Source organism: Pteropus vampyrus, unplaced genomic scaffold (genome assembly GCF_000151845.1).
Source record: "Pteropus vampyrus isolate Shadow unplaced genomic scaffold, Pvam_2.0 Scaffold53, whole genome shotgun sequence".
Classification (NCBI taxonomy): Eukaryota; Metazoa; Chordata; class Mammalia; order Chiroptera; family Pteropodidae; genus Pteropus; species Pteropus vampyrus.
The window spans coordinates 1,212,371-1,223,022 of NW_011888834.1; the positions used below are offsets into that span (position 1 = coordinate 1,212,371).

The 10,652-nt window shown below is 40.1% G+C and overlaps 1 protein-coding gene across 3 annotated transcripts in view; it reads right to left on the reverse strand.

Annotated features, from left to right (window-relative positions):
- The window catches only part of GALNT7 (polypeptide N-acetylgalactosaminyltransferase 7), a 107,509-nt gene that overhangs the window by 44,657 nt on the left and 52,200 nt on the right, over positions 1-10,652 (reverse strand). For all 3 annotated transcript variants that reach the window (XM_023530725.1, XM_023530726.1, XM_023530727.1), the window contains exon 2: positions 8,290-8,747. In XM_023530725.1, coding sequence (XP_023386493.1) covers positions 8,290-8,747 — 458 coding nt within the window. The remainder of the gene's footprint in view (positions 1-8,289; positions 8,748-10,652) is intronic.

Here is a 10,652-nt window from a genome sequence, read left to right on the forward strand (position 1 = left end):
GTGGGCTTTTGCAGCCTATCACGGCAGTAATGAGACCTGGCTCCAAGCAGGTCAGTTCCCCCTGAATGTGGGGCCCTGCGTGAGTGCTCCCCGACTGAGTGCTATCTGTCTTGTAGAATGGTTGCTGTGCTTCTAGAATACATGGGAAGGTCGGGGTTCTTCTTTTTCTTAAATATTGGGTTATGCTTGGCTTAACAGCTAACCAGTTTCACGTAATTTACTAATTTTCAATGTGGAAAACACCTTAGATTATGATTCTGTAGCCACACTATGGTCCAATGCCCAGCAGTTTGGCTGTGGCTACCCTTTGGGTACAACACAGACACCTCTATTACAATGCCACATGTATTTTTGTTCCTGGTAAACCTTTGGTTTTGTAAAATCATTAGTTTTAAAAAAAGAAAAAGAAAAAAATTGGAATGAAAGAAAAACAGGGATAGAACCAGACTACTCAAAACTTAGGGAACTCTGGGACCAGAGCCCTAAGGAAAATCGATCGGCACAATGAAAAATTGCCACGGACATTTGCACTTTGCGTGACAGTCCATCCTGTGCAGCCTTTAAACCCAGGGGCTTGTGTTTTCCTTTCCGTAGGTCCTTGGAGACATTCGCTTCTAATACAGAGCAACTTTACCAAAATTAAGAGTATGATCCAGGGAGAGCCTTTTTCATCCATCAGTTTTCCTCTTGGCTCCTCTGGAAGCGCTGGCAGTTCCCCAGACAGCTTAGCACAAGTGGCAAGTGTAGTGCATCTTGAAGCCACTAGACTCTCCATTTCTTGCACTAAAGAAATACTTCTGCAGGGTTGTCAGTTTTTTTCTTAGTCTTCATAAATATCTTGTTATGGAGGTCACTTTAACTGTAAGAAACCTTGCTCCTGATCACTTCCAAACACTGACAGGCCGGAGGAAATCTAGGAACCACCAGGACTTCCACACTGAATTAATGTGATTTCCCTATTTACCAAACACACGAGAGCCAAAGTGCATCATGGAAACACACATCAGAGGAACAGGCTGTGTCTAGTGGCCTCGCCTGCGTCTCCCAGTCTGAGCTGCTAAGTCACCAGAGGGGGTCATGGCGACCCTCCGAGGGAGGGGCTTATGTTCTGACATGCACTCTGGAATGTCTGGGTCTGTTGGCAGAGGTTTTCTTTGGTGAGGAATTAATAACCTTTCAGCAGAAGACAATGATTAAACATCGTAAAATGACTGTTTGTTCCCAAACTGAGATGCTACAGTAGAAGTTACCAACCCTCCCCCCGCAAAAAAAACACCCCTTAATCTCCTGTGTCAGTGTTCCTGATGGGTAGGAAACTTAGCCTGAAAAAAGTCCAGGCTTTCCTGAAATTGTCTGTCATGGGTGTGGGATGTTATGGCATATCTAGTGGTGCCTCTATAAATCTTTTTCTAACTAGCCTCCAGGAACTTATGTTAAATTCCTGGTTGGGGATGGAGGGAGGACTATAATAAAACAAAAAACTCAAAAAACTCAAAAAATTTGAGTTTATAAATTTTTTTTTTAAATCAGGCATATCTCATATTTTTGTGACATTGGTGGTGGGCATTTGTGGAGGGGGGGCAGGATGAGTGGAGGGGAAATGAAGCTAAGTTCTATTTTAATAGAGTAAACTGAGAAAACGACTAGAGAATGGGAAGGACCTTATCAACCAGCAAGGTCTCAGCAGTAGAAGGTTTCCACCAAGTGGGGTGAGGCACCCAGTACGCTATCGAGCAGAGAGCGGGGCTCGAGATTGCTGCTGCTCTGCTAATGCTGGCTCATGGCAACAACACATCTCTATTTCCAGCTTTTGTAAGCTCACTCTACGAATGTGGTACTCTAGAAAACTACTGTGGAAACTGGGGTGACATAAGCTATCCCTGATCACTATAATAATTCCAATTTGGCTAAATATATCTCCTATCGTCAGCCAGGACCTTAAACAAGTATCAGCTCTGCCATCATTATTAAGAAAACTCCAAAGTGCAATGTGTACATGTCTATATGTGTGTTTGGAAGAAAGAAGAAACTAGGCATCAGAACATAATTTTTCTTTAAAGTTAATCTAGAAAACCTCTGAACTTACAAAAAAGTAGCTTTCAAGAGTAAATATTTGCAAGCCGCTTAGAAATTAATAATTTTTGGACATAAAGGAAGCAACGTGTCCATCATGGTCATCTGAAATCAATTTTAAATGTGCTTCCTACAATTTAGATCTAAGGCTGCCAAATTGTAGTTTGAAAAATGAGACATATTTTGGGCACTCTATGAGAGAAAAGGATCACATGTTAATAACTGTGACCAGTGTAGTTTGGATCGGGTCATACAGAACTACTACATATTCTGATAATAGAAACTGAGACAAAGCACTGAAATATAGATGCATATATATGTGATTCACATATATATGCCTGTATATGATTTATGTATTATTCTAATAATTTGTTTTAACCTCTCTGAGCTGCTCCTTAGAGTTTCAGTTAGTTCTAACTAAAACCCATAGGTCATACATAGAAACTGAAATGTAAAAAGAATCTATAGCATTTCAACTAAGTCAGGGTTTCGAAAATAGCATCTACTCTATAAATTACAGCACTATACTCTGTACAAAGGTATCAAACAGAGCCTTTAACAAAGACAAAGAAAAAAGCTCATGACTGTAACTCACCTTAAATAAAATGAGAGTATAAAAATCAGCATTTTGGAATTAGGCAAAAAGAGAATTAGCTGGTGTATAAGGCATGAGTATAAATGTAAAATATCTTTTTTTAAAAAAAACCTCCATTTCCCACAGACAAGCTTAAGACAGTTATTAATAATCATATTAACATTTGCATATCTCTTAGAATTTTCAAAGCACCTTAATGTCTATTATTTCACTTTGTAAATGCAACTAAGATCGCTTTCTACAAAATAGAAGTGCAATAGGTGTGTAGGTGGGAGGAAAGGTTAAATATTAGAAGCACATGAATTTGTTCAACAAGTCAAAATATTTAATTCATTTGTTTGAAACAAAATTGCTTGGATTATATACCTATGATTGCCTTCTTGGGCTGAAAAAGGGCAAGAATAATTTCCATGTATTTGCATCAGTGGTTAGTTCACAGTAAAGGAAATAAAATCCCAAACTTTATTAGAAGAAAATCTAATATATTCACAAATAGAACTTTCCATCTCTTCCCACAAACAGGCTCCTCATCTTGACAGGCTCTGTGTGAATTTACCTAAAGCCAGAGAGTGGACTGGTTTAGGTAACCAAGCTTTGGGCAGAGCAGCTTGTTCAATTCTACCCACCCTGTTTCTGTAATGGCACCATTCTTTGTGACACTTGCTTTGAAGCCTGGATTTATCTTTAATTTCTCCTGCCACTTCATCAGCTGCTAAGGCCCACTGATTCTAACTCTTCTGTTCTCTTACATTGAGTCTCTTACTTTGGTTCTGTACCCTTCACTGAAGTTCCTACTCTCATGCTACTACCGGTCCAACAGGTCCCTACCCTCATTCCACTCTAGTCACCTCTACCAGTCTAATATTGCTAAAGCTCCCTTTATAAGTCTCCAGTGGGTCTTCCTTGACTACCAGATTCAGTACAGGCTTTGTAAATGGTACTGTGGTCTTCTAACTGTGACCCTGCCTGCCACCTTTGTTTCTCTACACTTATTTCCTGATACAAGTAAACGATACCACTTGCTTTCCTCCTAGACAATGCCTATCTTCACGTCTTCAACACGTGTAACCTCTTCCTAGGGGAGCGCTACTCATCCTTCAGGGTCTGTCTCTAGTGTCCCCTCCATGAATCCTTTTCTGACACCCCTGTAACTCGACGTGGCTTCCCACTCCTCTGAACCATGCTATTTTGCTCACGCCTTTCTTGTGGCTCTTATATTCTGGTATTCTTTCTCTCCTCCCCAGAGGCAGATGGCGAGGCCCTTCAAGGCAGGGGCTGTATTTTCTCATTGTTGCATTCCCTGACGGGCTAGCACAGCACCTTGTTTATTGGAGCTACTCAGTATCTGTCGAGCTGTGAAGAAAATCATATAGGTTTTTTTAATAGAAAATATGTGTGGAGGCAGGTGAAGTCATTCTTGGCTCAAATCTTTAAAAAGAAGTAGGGCTCCAGTTCACTCAAAATACTGTTACTCATTCTTTTAACAAGTAATCAACAGCCAGTAAATTACTCAGCCAGAGACTGTAATTCAAAGCTGCAACATACATAAGTATGAGTCATGCTGGCAGCTGGGCATTTCTGTCCTGCTTCTAAGGTAGAGAACACTCATCTGAAAGACTATAGAACAGCCACAAAAACGAACACGTTAACTGCAGTGTCAGATGTCACAGCTGGACAAAGTGCCCAAAGCTTGGTTTCTAAGCTCGGCAGCTGGCTCATTTTTACGTCTGACAGAGGCAAGAGAACAAGGCTGATAAGGCTTATATTCTAAAGCCACAAAAAGTCAGCAACACCAAGCCAATCTCTGATGGATGCTCCATGAGGGGCGAGCATGAGGATGGTGTATGCGTGTGATATAGATTTATGTTTTTTTTTTAACACGTTGCCAGGGAAGGCAGAAAAGTACTAATATGTATGGTAGATAGTGTGCAAAACCTAAGGGTGTTTTCTTTGTTGTTGGCCTTTTATTTTAGAGAAAATTCTTAAGACTGTCTACATTCTAATTTATGAATAACTCTACTTAGAAATTATTTATTACTCTACATTGAACTTTAACTGTTCAGAGAAGAATGAAGCCTATCTCATTTTTCAAAAAGTGGAAGAATCAAGTTCAAAAAATAATCCAGATTCAATTTTATAAAAGTTTCTAGGGGTTGTTATGTTTGAGTATTTTGAAGTATAAAAAAAAGTTTTCTCACTAGCACAGACTTTTAAAGAGGGCTTTAGGAGCACTTGCTAAGGTAGCCTTGGGTCCTTTTATTTGATTGGAGACACAATATTTACACAGAAACATGCGAAAATCCTATTTCTAGGTACTGCTCCAGTTGTGCAAGAGAAAAGAACATGGGGAATAACTGGCAAGGGGGAAGGAAGGTGATAAGAGAAAAGAAGGAAGAAAGGAAGGAAGGAGGGAAGGAGGGAGGGAGGGAGGGAAGGAAGAAGGAAGGGAGAGAGAGAAAGAACGACAGAAAGGAAGGACTTTGCAGGAGAGCAAGGCGGACTCAGAGAGATGGGAGGTTCAGGTGGCAATTGTGTTTGAAATGATCAAAAAAGAGATGAAGGCTTTGCCATTGTGGAAGGTACAAGTAGAAGCAAGATGATGTAGATAAGGCAGTATGTGACATTTACATTTTCCAAAAAGCAACAGAGAACCTCAAAGTTAAATAGTAACTGAAAACATTCAAATGTGACGAGAAGATATGTGATCTGAAGAACCTGCCACGAACAATAAAAACAGCCAATAATACTTAAGTTTCTAACCACCAGGCTTGTGATAAAAGACTTTTAGTCTGTTATGTCATTTAATTCTAACGCCAATCCTGAGAGGCAGGTATGGTTTGAACTATTTTAAGGATTAAGTAACTGAGAGTTAGAAAGGTTAAGTAACTGGTCTAAGATCTCATTTCTGGTAATGAAGCCAAGGTTTAAATCCTAGAAGATTTCTTTCTTGCTTGCTTTCATTCATTCATTCATTCATTCATTCATCCTGTCAACAAAAATTTACCAACTGGGTACTACTACCAAGCTGCTCCTAGTTGTCACTGAAAGTAGCTGGTGAAGAAAACAGACATTCTTTGCTCTCAGAGCTTATCATCTAATAAGAAAGGTAGTCAATAAACAACTAAATAAACCAATATCTAATTATAAAATTTGATAAATGCTATTAAAGAAATGGGCAGAGAGCAGTAACAGAAAATAAAGCAGGGCATTACCAAATTAGACGGCGCGGTTAGCGGTGCGGCTAGGACCTAACGGATAGGCAGGAGCCGCTGTGAGAAGGGAAAAATCATCCACGAAGGAAGAAAGAGCACGAGCAAAGGAATCATGAGACGCTGACACAGCTAGAGCCCTGTGGGCAAGGACAGTCGCAGAGGAGGCTGGGAAGGCTGGGAAGGGTCATAGCATGGGGGCTGCTGCAGGTTAGGGGTTTGGGTTTTACCTCAAGCGTGCTGGGAAGGCAAAGAATGATTTTAGATAAGCTAGATTTGTACGTTCGAACACTACAACACTACACTGGCTTCTGTGTGAATAAACAGGAGGCAAGAGAGGAAATGGAGAGACCAGGAAGGAGGATCGTGCAGGATTCTGAGAGTGATGGTGGCTTGGACGATGGTGGTGGCAGTGGAAAAGAAAGACCAGCACCCAGAAATGATCTGAGACATACTCTGGTGGCAGAAACAAGAGACCCTGAGATAGAATGGACGTGAGGGGTGAAGGAGAGGGAGGCACGGAGGATGACTCGAATCCTGTGTACTGCTCTGTCTTGTACGTCACTTGATTTTCTTAGCATGTCTCTGATATAGAAAAGTGAGCTAGATTTATATCGATGTTTTAAAAGACATATCTTTAATAAATAGTTCATGTACTAAAACCTCAGTTTCTATACTGAGCTCACCCCCTGAGTGTAACACTGCACTGAGGCATACTGTCCAGCAGAGATGCACCGTGGGGTGCGGGGCGGTGCGAAGAGAAGGGGCTTTCACGCCAACCACCTTGGGTGAACGGCAGCCTTACCATTTGGCTGGGCAAATACAAAGAAGGCACAGCTGTGAGCCTCAGGCTTTATGTCCACAGGTAAGAGCTCTCTTACAGTTTGTGAGAATTAAATAAGATAACTTACAGTAAGTCCTGGCATGTAGTGGAAAGTTAATAAATGTTAGACTCCTCCCACTCCCTTCCGTTTTCCCTGTTACAGTGATGAGAATACCATCAATAGGTTCTCAAAGAACATTCTGTAACTATGATAGAGTGCTATGTTTTAGACACACCCCAGGGGAGGGCCTACGAATCCTGTTACAGGTCCTAAAGGTACTTGGCAGTTCTAGCTCTGTACCTATCCTCATCCCCTGCCCAGAAGTTTTGCCAAATAAAATACAGGACACCCAGTTAAATTTGGATTTAAGATAAATAATATGTTTTAAAAGTATAAGTATGTCCCATACACTATTTGGGAGATAATTATAAATGTTTTTTTGTTATTATCTGAAATTCAAATTGAACTGAGCATCCCCTATTTTTATTTGCTAAATCAGGCAACCCTACGACTAGGCGAGCCTGTATTTTCATTAGGAATAAACTACTCCAAGATGCTTCCTTGAGATGCTCTAACTCCTCTCTGAAAAAGAGGTTATGTCTCTTGCCATCATGGTTCTATACTTCTAATCCTTCTACTTTCTTTGCATATTTCATTCACCCCCTCTCACTCTTACCAATAAACATATGAATCCAGAGTCTATTGACTAGCACTACATTAGGTACAGAATTTTACTTAGTGGTCATAAAGAATGCTGCTGTGTGCATGTGTGCATGTGCTGTGTTAACCTCTTAAAATGAAGATTATGTTAATAATGAATCATCGGAAATACATATTGAGAGTTTTCTAGTAGCAGTGAATTAAGTATGCATCCATATGAAATGGAAGCTATTTAGATCCTACAGAAGTAGAATCGATTATTGAATAAACTGAAAGAGAAGAGCTTTGAGTTCATTCAATAATCGCCATCTATCAAAAGTTAAGAGTTGGAAATCCTTTATTTTAAAACTAGGCGAAAAGAATTTGAAAGTTGAGGCCATAGTTTTATCTGTCTGAGTGCTCCTTTTGCATACTCAGGAGCTTCAATGTCCAATTTTAGTGCTGAGGAAAAAAATTAAAAGAAACATAAATATCTAGTTAATTATTTGAGACATCTAGAGCAGAGTTACTATTTGTTATTGTTCTATAACAAGGAGCTTGATCCAGAATGAAAAGCAACACAGCAAGAAAGTTTTGTTATTAAAAAATTTTCAGTTGAACTAAACAAAGTATTTAATAGTTGTTTTACATCTGGTGCAAGCTCATTTTCTCATTGTGGACGAGTAACAAAAAATTCACAGACCGGGGCCAGTCTGAGGACCAAATATTGAGTAGGATTAATGCAGACGACCCCAGAATTTTATATGTCAGACCCTCAATATCATGGCATAAATGGAGAGATCTCCTCCTTCTAGACATTTTGTAGAACAAAGATCCTCTTAGTCCCTTGAAATAAAGGCATAAATACTTTCTCCATTCTAGCTTCTAACTAAATATCTATCAAAACCATAGTTGCCCCACTTTTAGAAAGAAGAGGATGTGTGCTTACTCTTCTTGTCGTAAGTCATTGACGCTGCGGTCCAGTGAGATCATGTCACTTGCCACCATGTTAAATCCAAACTCTTTAATGCTGGCTTGAACTGCGTGTTTGAATTCGGGTCCCAGAACCAATGGCTTGGCTTTCTCTCCAGGGCCACCAACCACTCCGTGAGGCTCAGGTTCTTTGGGTTCAAAGTTACCAAGGATCTCTGGGCGTAGCACAGGATCACGGTAGGTGAAAGTCTGAGGCTTAAATGTGAGATACTGCCTCTGCATTATGTCTTTCTGGTTCTCTCCTCCAGCATGGCGCTCTTGTTCATTTTTGGCCTTGTTTTTTCTTCTAATAGACTCTAAGTCCACTTCTACTCCTTCGACATGAGGCCATGGCACCACAGGTTTGAATCTGTCATCCCCGGGAACTAACCCATTGCCTCCTCGGTTAGGCATGGGGTTGACATCTCTGTCTTCCTACACAAAAGGGAGGGGATATACAATGAGTACATGCAGGCAAACCATAGCGTTTATGATACCAGTTTTCATGTTTGAAAAAAGGCTGAGGCAACAATTAAACAGTTTAAAGCGTGAAGCAGAAGCAGGCCATTTATCAGGGCTAACCGTTAGAAGATACTTTGGGGCCGGGGGGATGGGGGGAGGTGGAAGGACATGCCAAGAGCCAGACTATTTCTTTGCCTTACCATTCCAAAACAAATGAATGGATGCATTTTTTACTTCTCCCCTTCTAAATCTTACTCTCTATCAAAGATCTCTTAATAAAGCACATTGTTATGGGTTAGATCAATGAGGTTCTAGGGCCTTTGATAAAAACAGACCCATAATAGGTTGTGTTGTACAGTATGTGGTTTTCCCAGTTGACCGGTGTATGATAAATATAGCTTTGTGTCAGTAATATAGCCATATGGTGGCAGTGGTATTAGCTGTCAGACATCACTAGGCTGGCTTCGTGCCCCTAATGGCAGAGGAGCAAGGCGGGGATATGCACTCGACAGTCCCATTTTGGTATTTTCTACTCAGTGAGGCTTTAGCTGAATTGAGAACTTTTTTTTTTTTTAAAAAAAGCTCTAATAACTAACCAAGTCAGTTTGGGCTTTTAAATCACACTCAATACCTAATTTGCCCCATTCCAGAGGCAGCCCAGGTAAAATGAGATTGTGCATATAAGGATACTCAGTAAGGGCTGTCCCCGCTTCCTCTCCAAACCCTCCTCATCACTTATGCATCATTGTGAGAGATCCTGAGTGCTTCTGCTCCTGGCCTTTATATGCGAAGTTTTTGCTAAACCAGTATCATTCTTTGCACAAAGCACTGTTCTCAACATGAGCATCACTTCAGTGGCTTTAAAAAATACTGATGTCTGTGTCCCAACTCCAGACTTTGTGATTTAATTGGGCTGGGCATTCAGATTTTTAAAAGCTCCCCAGGTGATTCTACCACGTATCCAGGCTTGAGAACCTCTAGCTCAGTGGGCGAGCGGCTGGCTATAATTAGACAAGGGAACTATTGAGTATGCATAGTTGGGGGAGAGGCAAGGTGAATTCAGAACAACTGCAAAATAGGCTGACTGGTCTGCCACCTCACTCCACACTAAGATTATGTGACCCTTTAATAGGTTCAAAATAGAATTATAGAATTAGTACAATCTGACTAAAATGTTTCTACAGTGTTAGAGCTATCGTGAAAAGTTAAAAACTTTGCTTTAAGGAGTACAGGAGTAAGGCTCTAGGTATGATGTTGATGTGTAGGTTGCTATCTACTGGTAGTTTATATTTAGAGATAAAGATCTCTTTTTAGAAAGTCAGTTCATTCGAATGTGAATTTAGTCAATGTTGACATTTTGGTAAGGACTGGCTAAGGATTAATTTTAGCGAGTTCAAAGGAATTTAAAATTGTCATCTATTTCTATAGGTAATATAAGCATACTATATAAAATTTAAAAGAGCATATGGCCTCCCTTATGCAGAGGTTATCAGAGCCAGCAGTTTCTTGTGACTCTAGAGATGGTATATGTATGTGTAAACTTACATGTGTATGTATAAACTTACATGTGTATATATAATAATTTTTTTGAACATGGGATATGAATTTTAACCCACTCATTAATTAAAAAGGGAACCCATGAGACATTAAACTGGTTCAAAGGTAAACCCAAAGAACAGACACATATATAAATATCAAGAACACTGCGAAGAGAGAATGTTTCTAACCACTGCCACTATGCGACTGGAATAGATTTTTGCTCAAGAAAACTGAAAAATAAAAGGATACTGCAAAGAATTTACAAATAGATGCAAAACTGGTAAATCTGGTTAATATCCAGAGAGCAATAACCAATTGCATTCCACAGTACACAATTCC